Source organism: Saimiri boliviensis, chromosome 1 (assembly GCF_048565385.1).
Source record: "Saimiri boliviensis isolate mSaiBol1 chromosome 1, mSaiBol1.pri, whole genome shotgun sequence".
Lineage (NCBI taxonomy): Eukaryota > Metazoa > Chordata > Mammalia > Primates > Cebidae > Saimiri > Saimiri boliviensis.
In genome coordinates, this window is record NC_133449.1 from 287212174 (window position 1) to 287229105 (window position 16932).

Here is a 16932-nt window from a genome sequence, read left to right on the forward strand (position 1 = left end):
GATATTTTTCAGAAAGACTCACTTTCGACTCATAGGCCACTACACACGGCCCACTCTGAACCCACCTTTGCAGTTATCTGGAACTCCTCATGCTCTTTCAGGAGCTCCTGGGTGTGCTGTATACTGGAGCCTGTGGAGGTGTGCGTGGAAAGGTAGAACTCGCCATTGTCATGGATCCATTCCAAAGCCTGGAGCGGGAAGGAACGAACAGAGTCAGAGGGTTAAACATTCCTGACAGGAGCCCGAAGCCCCGAGCACCTCGTTATAAAGGTCAAATCGCAAACCAAGGCTGGCAGCACTGAGAAGCATTCCCTCCCAGAGAGATGAGTTTCTGAAATAAAACTCCAGTCTGGATCACAATTACAAAAGTTTTAAAAAGGGTATTTCAGATGGTTATAACTGTGTCACTTACGTGGCAACAATAGAAAGTCTGAGTTTCTTAGTTATTCCATGGTGTATATGTGCCACATTTTCTTTATCCAGTCTATCACTGATGGGCATCTGGACTGGTTCCAAGTCTTTGCTATTGTGAATAGTGCTGCAATAAACATATGTGTGCATGTGTCTTTCTAGTAGAATGATTTATAATCCTTTGGGTATATACCCAGTAATGGGATTGCTGGGTCAAATGGTATTTTTGGTTTTAGATCTTTGGGGAATTGCCACACTGTTTTCCACAGTGGTTGAACTAATTTACACTCACACACACACACACACACACACACACACACATACACACAAAGGTTGGGTTTCTTGTAACCATGAGTCTAAAGGTACAATAAAAGTACAATTAAAGGAACCATTACTATAAGCCTTTCTCAAGAAGGGACTACTGTGGAGAGAGGAGGAAGCAGCTGCCCTGGAAAGTGTCCTGGAGCAAGGGGAGCAAGAGAACAGGCCGGGGGCGGGGGGGGGGGGGGGGGGAGGCAGTGGGAAGGGGGATGGGGCTGAGACACCTGGAGGTCTGCACCTCCTGGAACTGGCGCAGGAGCGAGGAGCAAAGGGGGATGCGGGGCACGGGGAAGAGGGAACTGAGAATGCCACACCTGGTCATTCCTAACAACAAGTAAGACAAAGGACACAGGGACAGGGAACTGCAAGTGTAGTTCTGCTTCTGGTAAAGTTACTGTGGAGCGATGTCAAGAACGTAACTGGGATTTATGAATCTGGAGACCAGAAATGGAAGCCTGGGCTGGGAGACAGCACACAGAAAGAGACAGAAGAGGAAAGAGACGAGAACAAGCTGCAAATGAGCCCTGAGAAAGGTAATGGCCAGAGCAGGAGACAGGAAGGAGAGCAGCAAGGCTAGGGGCGGGCAACAGCACATGGGAGGGGCCTGTGCCAAGGCAAGATCAGCAAGAGCTCTAGAGGACAGTCTGCAGAAGCACTGGGTATTTGCTGTATACTGTGACAGTGAACAGAAGCGAAAGGGCTGGAGGGCAGACTGGGCACCACCTGCCACAGCACGCACTTCAGGATTTTATTTTTGGCGAATAAGTGGACTTCAGGAAAATGCAACAATACATTCCGTTATCTTTCTCTGCCAAGAGAATTATTTGCAATTTTGCTTCTCTGTAGCTGAAGGATTCCTTGTCTTTCAATGGAGACAGAATATGGATATGTAAGAAAAGAACATAAAACCATCTCTAATTAGAAATCCAACCAGACCTCCAATGATCTTGAATGTGGTTGAACTGTCTTAGTAAAATGTTGAGACAAGTATAATTTACCAAATGGAACTGCATGCCACCTGGCTCTTGAACTGGCTATACCTGGAGAGTCGAGGGAGGAGAGAAGGGCCAAGGTGGGGTGCCAGACCCCTGGCTTAGGAACCCGGTTCATCCAACTCTGGGAACTCAGCTGTTCTGGGCATGGACGCGTCCCTTGAGACTTACATTTTCCAAAATGGAACAAAAGCTGTTCCTTAAGTGGGAAACCTCTGCTGAGAAAATTTTTCTTGAGCAAAAAAGCATGTATCCAATGCCTGCTCTAGATCAGCTGCATATTAGGTTGCAAGCCAGATTCAGAAGACAGGTCGGAGTCATGGTCAGGATGTGGGTCAACACCAACTGATGTCACAGTAGGGCCTTTGGTGACTCTAAGACACCCAGACCAGGGCCTGGCCGCACACAGGTGCTGGGGGAATGCACCTTCTCTCCTGTGCTTCCCTCCAGACCCCCCAAATTCTGGATGAAAGTTATGGATTCTTAAGCTACCATTAAGGCCAAACAGAAGTGAAAGAAATCTCAATGTTTCAGATGGGGTCAGATTTTACACTAAAATGATCTTCCTTCCATGACTGATGATATAGGCAGAAGCACTTTATCCCAAAATGATTTAAGAAGGGGATACTCCAAATGTACCCCCTTGATATGTCAACATTTTTTGACTATAGTAAATTATTAGAAATTCTGGGCCGGACATGGTGGTTCATGCCTGTAATCCCAGCACTTTGGGAGCCTGAGGCAGGCAGATCACCTGAGGTCAGGAGTTCAAGACCAGCCTGGCTAACATGGTGAATCCCCATCTTCCACTAAAAATACAAAAATTACCCAGGCATAGTGGTGGGCACCTATAATCTCAGCTACATGGGAGGCTGAGGCAGGAAAATCACTTGAACTCAGGAAGCAGAGGTTGCAGTGAGCCGAGACTGTGCCATTGCACTCCAGCCTGGGCAACAAGAGCAAAACTTTCAAAAAAACTAAAACAAAAAACAAACAAACAAAAAAAAAAAAAGAAAGAAAGAAAGAAAAGAAAAAGAAACTTCTGTCACGTTTCTTACTTAATTTTAGTTTGATTTACTGGAAAAATAAAAATTGTCTTGAAAATATAAATAAAGCAGTATTTAAAAATCCACTGTATTTACATAAGTACAAAACCAAGATTCCCCAACGATTTTTAAATAATCCTCATCATTACTACTTGTACTTTGCTGTCTTCGAGAAGAGGTAAAGGCAGTAGGGGAAAGCACACTTGTTGAGGGTCAAAATCACTGACTGACATGCTTTAACCAGGCTGTGGGGTCTTCTTTTAATAACAGACCCAACTAAAAGGCAACACTGTTTGTCATTAGAAAGTGGTTTTTAAGATGGCAGAAATGTCAAGCTCAGCCTCTCTGTGGAGGGAGGTGTGAGCATGGGGACTTGCAGGAGGCTGGGCACCAGATGTGCACTGACCTGCTTGGCACTCCTCTCAAAGACCACATACTGCTGACACTGGTCCAGCCGTCTCTTCCTCATGGTCCAATAATGCAATACCCTGTTCTCCCGCTGGAAGAGCTCATTCAAGATATCTGAAAGAAAAAAGAAAATGATGTATGCTGGTGCTTGCAATCAATTAAAACACCCACAAAATCCCATTCATTTTTATTTAGACTTTTATGCAAATGCCATGGCAAGAAAGAACTATAAATAAATAAAGAAGCATGCTGCTTTCCTGTCTCTCCGTGAGCATGTCAACCAGAACTGTTCTCATTCTTTCCCCTCTATTTATCATTTTACAATAGAGAGACCTCTGGAAACTTAAGGTCAGTCTGTAATACCTCAGGCTGGATGGACTCGTGGGATATGCGTATCTTAAAATATGCATTTGACATAATGCACAATTTTATAATATGCAATTCGAAAATCACTGAAAAAAATCATATTTTTTTCAAGACGATTAAAACCTTCTGTAGATGGAGTTTTACACAGATTAAAGGTTGTATCAAAATGGTGGAGTAATATCAACAAAGGTGGATTTAAAAAAAAAAACCTGAAACACAAAACCATAACCCCTTAGGAGAGGAAAGGACACGAAACGGGGAAGTAGAGAAGCATGAAGCTATAAAGGCAAAAAAAACACACCCTTATTACACAAACATTTAAAGTGTTATAACCAAACAAGAGCCACCAAAAACCAGTGCACGAAGAATTTTTTTAAGAATTGGGAACATATAGCCGGGCGCGGTGGCTCAAGCCTGTAATCCCAGCACTTTGGGAGGCCGAGGCGGGTGGATCACGAGGTCGAGAGATCGAGACCATCCTGGTCAACATGGTGAAACCCCGTCTCTACTAAAAATACAAAAAATTAGCTGGGCGTGGTGGCGCGTGCTTGTAATCCCAGCTACTCAGGAGGCTGAGGCAGGAGAATTGCCTGAACCCAGGAGGCGGAGGTTGCGGTGAGCCGAGATCGCGCCATTGCACTCCAGCCTGGGTAACAAGAGCGAAACTCCGTCTCAAAAAAAAAAAAAAAAAAAAAAAAAAGAATTGGGAACATATAAGACGCAGACCTAATTTACTTAGTAGTTAACAGAAAAATGCTGAACAACCCTTTTGAAGAATGAGCAAAGCCTATAAATATGAAGCTCACAATTTGAAAAATATAGACAGCTACACAGGAACACACTAAACCTCAAACAATGAGAACATCTCTCACTGCTTTCCTGGCAGACGGATAACAGAAAGAGTAAGGGGAACAGGTTATCATGATCCTCTCTTACAGAGGGAGAAAAACTTGAGTATGACCCCAGGGAATGATACTGAAAATGAGCATGCATACCTTTTAACTGAGAATTTATCTTTCAGACGAACAGTCCTCACTCAAGTATTCAAAACTGTACTAAGATATTTGAACACTGAAGTGCTGGTTAGAACAGTGGAAAATGGGCAGCAATGTATGACCCATAATTGAGGGAGAGGTCAAATCAATTTCAGAAATGCTATACTGGGTATTAAAAAGAAGAGCAGATCTTTAAATTCTGACACAGAGAGATGACTAAGATATATTACTAAGTGAAAGATGTGAATTGCAAGGTATATATTTCCATTTTTGTAACAATTTAAAAAGTGGGACAGGTGAGTGGAATATATATGTTTATATTTCTCTACATATTTACATTTATATTCACAGACAGGTTGCACAAAAGTCTTGACAGTGGTTCCCAGCAGCTAAGGAATTAGGTAACTTGTGTATATTTGAACACTTTTTGACTTTTTGACACTAAGTCTGTTTTCTCTACAAGTTTATGAAACAAGCTAAAAACTTAAAAAAAATTCCCAAGACTGAAACTGCAAATCAAATACATGGTTCTTAGTAACTTTATTATATTGGAAAACCACTAAACTAGGAAGTTTTCCACAAATACTTATTGAGTTCCTAGCAGGCTGCACTTAGTGAAAAGAATGGAAGAGAAGCATGTACATCCAGCCTAACAACAGACTATCTCAATATGACCTCCAAAATGAACCCCCAATTTATTGACTTTTCTCCATCTCTACCATTATCACCCCAAATACCACCATATTCTTACGGTGACAATATGGTGTCATCGTTTTTGATGGCAATCAAAAATTCTTCAGATATTGCTAACTACCGCCCAGGGACCAGTGGTCACGCTGTCATTTTTACTACACTGAAGAGGTAAACTAGTTTAGTGAAATAAATTAAAACTTTGAAATCTGAAGTCTGCTAAAATATTAAGCTATCATTTAACATGAAAAAAATCGCACATGAAAATGAATACAAGCCAATGAGTTGTTTTCTAGTCTCTCATTTCCATGGTCTCTGCCTGAGCCAGTACTAACTTTGGGCAAGTGAGCAGCAAACTGCGCTAAGTGCCCTCTCGGATTTGGGGCTTCCTCAAGCTCCTGGTCCTCTGACCACAAGGTCTGAGACTCTTCCTTGCCTGTGCCTTAGGGTAATATTGTTTTTTCTGCCACCATTACTCTTACAGGAACTTAGTGCACTGACTCGAACATTTCACCCCCAAGTAGGCTCTGAGGGAAACAGAACACTTTTATTTTAATTCTTCACAGCATCCATCATTAGGATATACAACAGCAAAGGCACAATGAAGATCTAATGAGGGAATAAATGAAACACAGTCTCCCTCTCACACACAAACATGTGTCAAACTAGCACAACCTAGAAAGGATCACAACATCTTCGATCAGAAATGACAGGACACAACCAACAAATAGAAGCAATATTGAGAGATTGGAGAAAGGAAATTACTTTCATAGGACATGAGCCAAGTAAACCAATGATCAGACTTATTCATGTGGAAAAATAATTACTTTTGTGAGTTATACATTAGAAGAAAAGACTCAACAATCAATAAACATGTTTCACTGATAAGAGAATTACAGTAGCGTTAAAATTATTTTGTGACAACTAATAGGTTAATCAGATGAGTAGACAGTAGAATATAAGGCAGAAAGTTTTTGTCAATCATATTGTTTTAAAATGTATTATGAGATGAATCATTTGTTAACTGATTATCACAACTTTTTCCCTATAAAACTCCACTTAGGCTGTGTAACCCTGGTCCAAGTAATTTGATTTGTGCCTTCGTTTCTTTATCCGTTTTCCTTTCCACATCATCCCATTACAGTTTAGTACACATTTTCCTTGACCTTTTTTTATGCACTTACATATACACACACACACACAAATATGGTTTTATAGGTTTTTATACTCAAATGATATAAGCTACATATTATTATTTTTAATTTGTTTTTATTAACTATGTCTTAGGTATACAAAATTGATAATACTTTATAGTGATAAAATTGGGATGTAATTTTCGACTTGAGATTTTAAAAATACTTTGCCTATAGGTAACTCTGGTTTTCCTTTCCCCCTTATTTATAATATTTTTAACTTACTTTAACAAAATAGCCAGCGGCAGTAAATATCATCCCAAATCTGCATTTTCTCCCTGTTGATATTCTTCAGCTTGTTCAATAAACTATTAACCTATTCAATAAATTATCAGCCTATACATTTGTTTAATATTTTATTATTAAACTAAGGTTATTAGTAAGGACTTCATTAACATGAAATGCACATTTGAAATGAAACTGAGATTGAAAGTTCAGAACACATCGTGCAAGCTCCCTCCGCCTCTTGCCAGGGATGCATCGGGCCGCCCTGGGAAGTCCCAGCTCTACTCACTTTTCACTTGCTGCTCAGGAGCTTTGATGTGCGTCACCATGCCTGGCATGTTCACACTGTTCCTGTGCAGGTATTTCAGGAAGACATCTGCATTCCTCCGAGCAAGGGTGCAAGCCTAAAACACAATGGAGAGTAATGTGTTGCTAGTTTGACTTCTACAAAACACGTATCTGGAGTACACATCACTTGGCTCTAACATATGTCTTTGCCTAAAACATTTATCTGGCCACCTTCTGGTTTGGAAAATGCATAGGATAAAACCGATTTCAATTAAAAAAAAAATCTCTCTCTCCTGAAGCCCTTGCTCTGATGACACCCGCTGCTATGTTCTGCCCTACAGAGAGGCCCATGGGGCAGGGGACAGAGGGCAGCCACCGGCTTATGGTCACAGAGGAAGGGAAGCCCTGTCCCTGTCCAGCCTGGAGAGGTTTGCACACCTGGATCACAGCCTGAGGAGAGACCTTGAGCCGCAGAACTCAGCTAGGCTGTGCCTGCATTTCTACACAGGGTAAACAGTAAACACTTTCAGTTTTGGGGGGTCATACAGTCTGTTTCTCCGTCACAACTACTCAAACCAACAACCGATGAAAGCAGCCACAGGTGACAGGTAAACTACATTGATGTGGTCCAAGTGAGCCCACAGTTCATAGACTGCCAACCCTGGTTGAAGCCATTGAGTTTTGGGGTGCTTTGTTATATGACGTTATTGTGGTAACAGGTAACTGACAATATGTGTTTATGTTTATGCAGCAGGATAAACCAAACCAGTTTCATTCATATATTTTAAAATAAGGGTTTTATATTAAAGGATACAAACATAAAATCAAGAAGGTAAGGAAACAAACCCCTCGATTATATTTGAATTATAAACATCTGGTATATCTCCCATCTTGGGTCTGGAATTAATACTTTGTTAAGGAGCTCTAGCTCCTCCTAGTGGTAAATGGTATTTAGAGACCACAATCTAGTCATTGAGGATGATCAGAACTTTTGGGTTGGTCACTGTTTCCGGATATTTTCAGCAGATGGGGCTAGGCTATCTTTTTTTTTTGCAATTAAGAGAAAAACATATCATGAGTCTCTACTGACCCATGTGAAATTTCAAGTTGTCTGATATGGTCTGGCTCCGTGTTCCCACCCAAATGTCATTCTGGATTTGTAATCCGAATTGTAATCCCCATGTGTGTAGGTAGGGGGAAAAACCTTGTTGGAGGTGACTAAATCATGGTGGTGGTCTCCAATGCTGTTCTTGTGACAGTGAGTGAGTCCTCACATGGTCTGATGGTTTTGTGAAGGGCTTTTCCCTGCCTTGCCCCGCACTTCTCTCTCTCTTCTCCTTCCTGCGCCATGTGAAGACGCACATGTTTGCTTCCCCTACCACAGTGACTAAGTTTTCTGAGGCCTCCCCAGTCCTGCAGAACTGTAAGTCAATTAAAACCTCTTTCTTTTTATAAATTATCCAGTGTCAGGTATTTTTTCATAGCGGCACTGAGAATGGACTAATACCCTGTCAAACCAAACAGGGAAGATGCTGAAGACTATGAGGGTGATGGCTAAGGACAGCTAAGCAAGCCGTCTTGAAAGGGCTCCTACGGATAAGACAAGCTGAATGTCAAAAGATAAGTGACAGTGACTGCTTTGAAACACACCAAACATATTTAAATCCATGATGATCCTAAAAAAAGTCGTATGTAGAAGTTGCTATGGCAACAATTCATTATCTGAATATGGCAAATAAAGAAAAAGGATCAAGCAAGCATTTACTCTGCCTTTTCTGGGCACACTCTATTTTAGAGTAACCAAATAGCTGAGAGGGAATAATTCTAGCTAATCGAGGCCAAAGGAAATGATAGAATTAGAGTACCATCATTTTGTAATTCCAAAAAATAGTATCATCACTGGCTACTAACACCATTTGCTGAAAGGCTAATGGGAAGTACATAGGATGAACTGCGCTCACCATACTTGAGCCACTGATCAATCTCCATACCAGCCAGAGACAAAAGACAGAAGTACACATTACGTGTCTCCTGAGTAGCCCATAAAAAGTACAAGCACAACTGGCAAGGTTTTCCAAGCGCACGTGCGCGCGTGCACACACACACACACACACACACTCACTCTTGGTCTCTCTTTTTCTCTCTCACCCCTGCTTCTTTTTCCCTCTCTCCCTCTCTCTCTCTTTCAAACCAGCTGTAATCAAGGCTCACAACCTAACAAAAATCTAGAAATTGTAGATGGTGCTAAATGACTCCACAGGATGCAATTAACAGTCTGGAATGGGGGAAATGCCACAATCTGAGGAAACTATTTCTTCAATTAACAAATAATAATGAAAAGGGGAGTACCGTTTAGATTAAAAGTGATTCAAAAGACATACCCAACCAAATCAATATGTGGACCCTGTTTGAATCTTAATTAAAACCATGTATAAAAAGACATTTATAGGCCAGGTGTGGGGGCTCATGCCTGTAATCCCAACACTTTGGGAGGCCAAGGTAGAAGGATCACTTGAGCCCAGGAGTTTGAGACCAGTCTGGACAACATAAAGAAACCCTGTCACTACAAAAACAACAACAACAACAACAACAACAACAACAACAAAAACAAAAACACCAAAAAAACAAAAATTAGCCAGGTATGGTGGCAAGTGCCTGTAGTCCTAGGAACTTGGGAGGTGCTGGGACAGTCACTTAAGCCAGGCATCTAAGGCTGCAGTGAGCTATGATCACATCAGTGCACTCCAGGATTGGGTGGCAAGGCAAAATCTCATCTCAAAAAAACCAAAAAGGCATTTATAGAACAATCAGAAAAATGTTTAACAATGCTGAATTTCAGCTAATTAAAGAATTACTATTAATTTTTAAGATATAATGGTATTATATTTGTATTTCTGAAAGGGAGAATTTAATGTTCAAATTCACAAATAAAACGATATATTTAGAACTGTAAATAATCCAATGAAGGTGGATATATGCCCATATGCCAGTAATCAGTGAAGCTGGGTGAGGAGTAAAACAGGAGGAACATCCATGCTCTCTACTCTTGTATGTATCTTTAAATTTCCATGATAAAAACACCACAAAATTCTAGTTGAACAAAGGGATCCAAAAAGGCTTGTGATTATAGATGCTCCTTGACTTACCCTGATAAATGCACTGTAAGTTCAAAATATCATAAGTGAAAAATGAGTTTAATGCACCTAATCTACTCAATACCACAGCTTAACTTAGCTCAGTTACCTTAAATGTGCTTGGTTGAAGCCTACAGTTACACTGGCCTAGAGTTGGGCAAAATCATCTAAAACAAAGTCTATTTTATAATCCATGTTGACTATCTCATGTAATTGACAGAATGCTACACTGAAAGTAAAAACCAATGGTTGTATAGCATTTGACGTACAGGTTCAACTGAATGCACAGTGCACTGGCACCAATGAAAGTCAAAAAATAATAAGTCAAACCATCATAACTTGAGGACTGCCTGTATTTTTGTTTTGTAATTTTACTTAAATAGCTATCCTTATTATATGAATGAAGTGGCATTCATTTTTCTTTCATACTAAATGGATCCTGGACACTGAGGGGCAAATTATAATAATTTAACCTCGAAATCCTAACAGTGGTCAGCATTCAGTAGACTTAAGCAGCAGGGCCATTTTGGGGTCAGGGGCTTTAAAAAGGTGTTGACATAGTTATAATGAATGACCGTGGAAATTGTGATGGTTTTCTCACCTGGGGAGCTTGCTTAATTAAGTTACCAGATATAATTTTCAAAGAGTTATAATTTATCCTCCCAGGCTAAACAATAATTCTTTCTGTCAGATGATGGACTTCAGAAAAAAAAACACAAACAAGAAGTGTTAAGTGTAACAGGCAAGAGTGGTCAGAGAGATGAGAAGGCTGAAGCAATGAGAGAAGGTAAAGAGGAAAACCGGCCACCACAGCACCGGGTCCGGGTGGTGGTAACAAGCAAAACCTCAGAAGTTCTTCGAGGGCCCAAGAATACAACATGGGACATTCAGCACCTAATGTTCCTAAATGTTTTGACTACTCTGAAAGATTTAGCTGTTCCAAAGCACATCTATTACCATGTATGACTAACTGTGACACATATAAAAACAGGACAGAGCACTGTAGTCCCAGCTACTTGGGAAGCTGACATGGGAGGGCTGCTTAAGCCTAGGAAGCTCAAGGCTTCAGAGAGCCATGACTGTACTACTGTACTACTACTGTCCCAGTGACAGACTGGGACCTTTTCTCCAAACTGAAAAAAAAAAAAAAAACCAACACAAAGCAGTCTTGAAAAATTCCTCATTTAAAGATTCTCAGAGAGAAAACTCCCAGCTCGGTCTGCATGTGACACACTTCTCCTGTTGGAAGCATTTCCTGAGTAGGTATCAGTGACTACCACCACAAGCCGTGCGGCACCCCCACCATGTGTCTACTCCATGCCGTGCTTATACCTCTTCTGAGATGCAATCTTCATTGCCTATGAAGGGATTGAGGAGGCTGAGTTTCCAAAGGAAGATTATTTTAAGCTATAGGTATTTCTTTTCACCAAATCAATCAACCAATCAATCTCTCTGTCTCCATAATCACTTGGTATTGTGACTTCCAACCAATCCTTATTTGTAATTTTTAGCTATTTCCCTGTGAAAACTAGAAAGACAGGGCAATCATATATGAAAAAGATTTTAAGGTTTTCTTTCTTCAGTTGACTTCTCACTGATGTAATACTGTCCCCATTACATTCCACAGCAGGCAAGAGCTGGGGGGTAGGGGATCCCTTGGGAAGTGAAGACGGTGCCATGCACACCTAGCAGGCAGGTGTTGCCCGTACCTTCAGGAATGCTTCCTTCTGCTCAAGGTGCTTGCTGATCATGGGCGTCACATGGTCCGTCTCAGAGTTGGGGCCCAGCTTATCCGCCCCGCCACACCAGTCTTCTTCTCTCTTGTACTCCTGCTCCAGGCTCTCAAGGACGCTGCAGACCTGTGAACAGGAACAGTTTGAGGCTCAGCCTTGGCATATGCCATTGCCGACTGGTATCTCTTGAAAGCCCTTTCAGTTGGACTGAGGATGAAGGTACTGTCAGGAGGATCAAGACCAAAAGAGGGAGCCATGGACCAGGCATGGTGGCTAACGCCTGTAATCCCAGCACTTTGGGAGGCCAAGGCAGGTGGATCATGAGGTCAGGAGTTTGAGACCAACCTGGCCAACATGGTGAAATCCCGTCTCTACTAAAAATACAAAAATTAGCCAGGCGTGATGGCGGGCACCTGTGATTCCAGCTACTCAGGAGGCTGAGGCAAGAGAATTGTTTGAACCTGGGAGGCAGAGGTTGCAGTGAGCCGAGATTGCACCACTGCACTCCTGCCTGGGTAACAGAGAAAGACTCTGTTTCAAAAAAAAAAAAAGAAGAAGTCATGGCTCTATCTGGCTGGAGGACAAGTACAAGGTCAAAAGCAGGCAGACCCTTCAGAGCAAGAACAAAACCAAAGCAAATATCCTGTCTCTCTCTGATGTGTTTCAGGTCATATGTTTAAATGGCAAGAAGAGAGGTGTCTTTTTAGCTACCTTCTAGCTTATTATTGACATCGAAGGTAAGCAGGAGTAACTTCAATTCCAGAATGCCTTTTCCCTGCCTGACTTGCAAATGACTGGTTCAATAACAAGTGACATGTTAACAATGATTGAGTTGTCCAATAAATTAAGCTCAAAGTATCAGTGGGGAGTTCAATGAAGGAAATCTTCCCACTGACCTGCTCCGAGGTTTTGTAGAAAGCAACAGAGGCATTGACGAGCTTGAGGCGATCTTCCATCTTGAGCATGAGCTGCTGCCAGTGTGACGCCACCTTCTCGGCACAGTCCCGGATCATGTCCATGTCGTAGTGGTTGGCCTGCAGCATGGCTTCCGCCTTCTGCTGCACCTGCAGGGCGCTCTGATGTGTTTTCTAGAGACAGAGAAGAAAGGGGAAGGCTTATTTGTCAGGGTGTCCCCACTAACTAGAAAGGAACCAGGATGGCTACAGTACTCTGTTCTTCATGATTCTGTGGAAACCCCTTCACAGCTGATACTCACTAGGATGCTTCTAAAAGCAAAGCAGACAGTTTAGTAAAAAAGGTTTTATGCCCAGAAACAACTAAGTCTATATTTAAATTAGCTAATGAAGGATGAAATGCATCAAGACCTCCCTAATGGGTCTCAGTTGTAGGGTTCTCAGCCTGAGAAATAGCAGGAAAAACCCTTAACAGCCAAAGAAGCGGCTGAAATGTTCCAAGTTTATTGTTCCTATTGATCCTTCTCAAAATAGCTGCTGGAAGCAAATGAACAAGTAGAGAAAAGGTGGCCAAAGTGAAGGCTTTTTTTTTTTTTAACTTGCAACTTAAACTTTGGACTCTACTGAAAAGTTTTCAAGAACTATTGAATTTAAAAAGGCAAGAGAAAACTAATAAAAAGAGAATGAAACAACTGTGTTCTCTGGAAGTCAATGCCATCTGACACATCTATGCAAATGGTACAGCAAATGCAGCACGATTTTGCTCATCTGTCCTCATTAGAAGATTCAGGATGGGCTGAGAGGTCAGCTTCTGCCCAGTGAGGCCTTGGAGCTAAGGGAGGGGTGGTCATGGAGGGCACAGTCCCTAAGGACACAGATTTAAAAAAAAAATAGCAAGACCTTTCATTTCACCTGAAAAAGTACAAATGATCCCATAAAACACTATATGTAATATATTCTAATCCTTCACCCACACACAGTGATTTGTTACTTACAATTTAATTACTAGAAATCCCTTGGCACTGTATACAAATGCCCAGAGTTTGTGCCTCAGGAAGAAGTGTTAATGTGTGTCCAATGGCACCAAGTAGTTGACAATAAATTAATCTAGGGAATAAATGTGGTAACGTCTATAGTTTTCTTCCCTGGCTGACATGTCTGTGAGCAGAGCAGGAGAAAACATTTCTGTCATCAAACGTTTTTTTTTCCTTCGACATTACCTTGCCATTACCAATTCAAACCATTACCCATGTGCCCTACCCATACCAAAATACTAGAAATAATTAGTCCACATGCTGACAGTGAATTAGATCGGACCTGGAAATGGCCTGGGTCGTTTTGCTCCAGTTTTGGCATGGCAGTGACCCTAGCCAAGGTGAACAAGGCTGCTTTTAAGTAGGAATTGGAGGAGTTTTCTTGTTGGCATCGTTTACTGACTGACACTGAATTCGTGATCTATACCTGGACTTGAGCTCTCTGCTTGGCTGAGGTTGCTAACAAGCAGAAACGTGTTTAAAAGACCAGCAAGATACTAGAAAACCTCAGCAGAGGCTGCAATTTCAGCTCCTTGGTTCTGAGCTGTTCCAGATCTGAGAAAGTGTATCTTGCCAGGGTCCCTACAACAGGGGAACAACAGGAAGCCCCCTGGCCTCCAAGCCCCTTGGGACCCCTGCATTAAGGCTGCCTGGCTGGGACGCACATCCTCACCTCACTGTGGCGCCACAATGTTTCCTTCTCCTGCAATCAGCTGCAGACTCACAAGCATTGTCAATGGGGGTCCTCTGAGTTGTCTTTACCAATCCAGCCTTGTGTTGCTCCCATGGTCAGTGCCATGCTGGGGGATTCAGGACGTTTGTCCTGAGGAATGAAAGAGCCAATGCACAGAGAGGCCCAGCGCCCTTACCTCGATGGCATGCTGGAACTGCTCGTGCTCTCGTTGGAGCTGCTCGGCCTCTTGTAATGAGCTGGCTGTGATAAGTCCGGCATTTAACATGGACTCTCCGTTGCGAATCCAACCCAGCACCTGAAACATGACACAGGGTAACTCCAAGCAGTGGACTTTCCAGAGTATCCTGTGGACCACCAGGGATGAAATATGAGCATGCAAGGTGGTCCAGTTGCTCCTGGCAGGTACAAGGCACTGATGCCTTTATTAACCTCCTGGCAACAGCCTGATTTTCTTCCATGGTATCTGATCGCAAGTGCTGCAAATTTTTAATTGGTTCTGTTATTTTTAGTAACAAGTGGGAAATGAAAAGGTACAAAGTCCAGTGAATTGTTAATATTAGTCCACAAGTCAAAATAGATTAAGGACGACATTTTAGAAAACCTACTGACACAAAAAATTCCCTGATAATCAAGAAAAGCATTTTTTATTCCCTTTCAGTATTTTCAGGACTGAAAAATTTGCGACTGCTTGGAAAGGGGGGAACTAATTTATTTCACTGACTCATTTTCCAATGTAACTGCAGTGCTGAATGGCATAATAACCAAGTTATAAATTACATTGTGCTACAATAATAGGATTCAAGCCATGAGCTTCTCAACTGCACACACACTCAGAGACTGAGGGAGTTCTTCTGGAGAGCTAGGTGTGGCAGAGACCTCAAGTAAACTATGAGACACCTATCCCCCTCTCCTTGTTTACTTAGCACAAAAGTACCCTCTCCCAAAGTTGGGACTTTACTTAGAAAAACTAAGCAAAACCCCAACTTTTGAGAGCAGACTTAAACAATAAAACCACTTCTGTGGCCGGGGTTTTCTAAATAAAACCCCAACTTTAAGAGAAGGCTTAAGCAATAAAACCACTTATCAGCTCCTGTTATAGCCTGGCTACAGTAATGTACAAGTCTAGCCAGTGAGATCAAAGCAGGAGTCTCTGCGGAAGTCTGTGAAAATATTTCTCTTCTGATAAAGGGGCTGCCTATTTCTCATTATGTGTTCCCCTTCCTCATACTTGGGATATGGAGGCAATGGCTGGAGCTACGACAGCCATTTGGCAACCAGATGAGAAAGGCCACTCATCACCAAGATCTCAGCCTAATGCACCACACGACCACTCAATGGACACTAGCAAACTTCTATATATCCTGACTCATTATATGGGGAAAACACCTTTTTAAAGCCATTATTTTTTAGTCTCTGTGATAGCCAAAGGTGAATCCTAAGGGAAACATGTATTTATTCCTTTGCTTCTTAAATAAAGAGTTTTGTGTTTTGGCAAGAAGGAGCACTTTATTAGCAGGTCACAACTGTAGGGCTGTGGTGGCCCCACAAGGTCGTGAGGTGTCCCTTATGCTGTGTTGAGGTGCAGGATCCAAGAGGTAAAAAGAAAGGACACTGAAGAACTGGTGAAGAGCATCTGGACTCGGGGGGGGCCACACCACCTGTGAGCGGAGATCAGCGGCGCCCCCAAATGCCCAAGAGCATCTGTATTTATTAGGTGCAAGCAGGGGGCAGGGTCGTGAGTGAGGTCATCATCTATAGGCTTAGTAATAGGGCATACATAATCACGTGAGTGACCACCCCATTATGTCACCTGGGCAGAGAGGTGGGCTGTACACAGCAGGGGGCTGGGCTCTGCACAGTAGTATAGGGTTGTGTACAGAAAAGGGGTCCACCCCCATTGGGTCACTGAGGAAAGGAGGTGGGCTGTGTGCAACAAGTGTCGTGCGCAACACTTCTTATCTGGGGGCTGGACACGTCAAAGGACTTCTAATAGAAGGATACTGTAAGCCTAATGCAGTGGGAGCAGACAGACTTGTGCTCTTCTCTTAAGTTATTTATGGGAGGAATCTTTGAGCTAGCACAGAAGCGAGAAAAGACTGACAGGGTGTACAGCTGCTGTTACTGGTCACACCAGAGGGGTTCTTCTCCCTCGGTTACTTCCAGGATCTCAGGCCCGAGGCCTATTTTCCACAGGAACTGGATGCAAAGTACTACAGCTCCTTTATCAGGAGGAGAGGCACTTGCTCCAAGCCTGCCGTACAGCGTATGCCCTTTCAGGCAGGGATGCCACCACCTGGATCTTTGGTTCTCGTCCTGGTCTGGCTGTTTTCCCATGTACTGCTTCTGTTCTGTGACTGCTCTAGGCATTCCTCCTACTATAAACTACTATATGGTTATATAGAATGATTATGTAAGTCAGCACTAAATATGTCAGTACAGCTCTGACTACAATAGCTATATGATTATATAGAAACATTATATAGACCTA

The 16932-nt window shown here is 42.4% G+C and overlaps 1 protein-coding gene across 3 annotated transcripts in view; it reads right to left on the minus strand.

The window, feature by feature from the left end:
- Window positions 1-16932, minus strand: part of TRIO (trio Rho guanine nucleotide exchange factor) — a 370817-nt gene that overhangs the window by 126812 nt on the left and 227073 nt on the right. For all 3 annotated transcript variants that reach the window (XM_039474054.2, XM_039474085.2, XM_074387142.1), the window contains exons 16-21: window positions 14620-14739; window positions 12699-12890; window positions 11779-11928; window positions 6937-7051; window positions 3177-3292; window positions 66-188 (exon numbers count right to left, since the gene is read on the minus strand). In XM_039474054.2, coding sequence (XP_039329988.1) covers window positions 66-188; window positions 3177-3292; window positions 6937-7051; window positions 11779-11928; window positions 12699-12890; window positions 14620-14739 — 816 coding nt within the window. The remainder of the gene's footprint in view (window positions 1-65; window positions 189-3176; window positions 3293-6936; window positions 7052-11778; window positions 11929-12698; window positions 12891-14619; window positions 14740-16932) is intronic.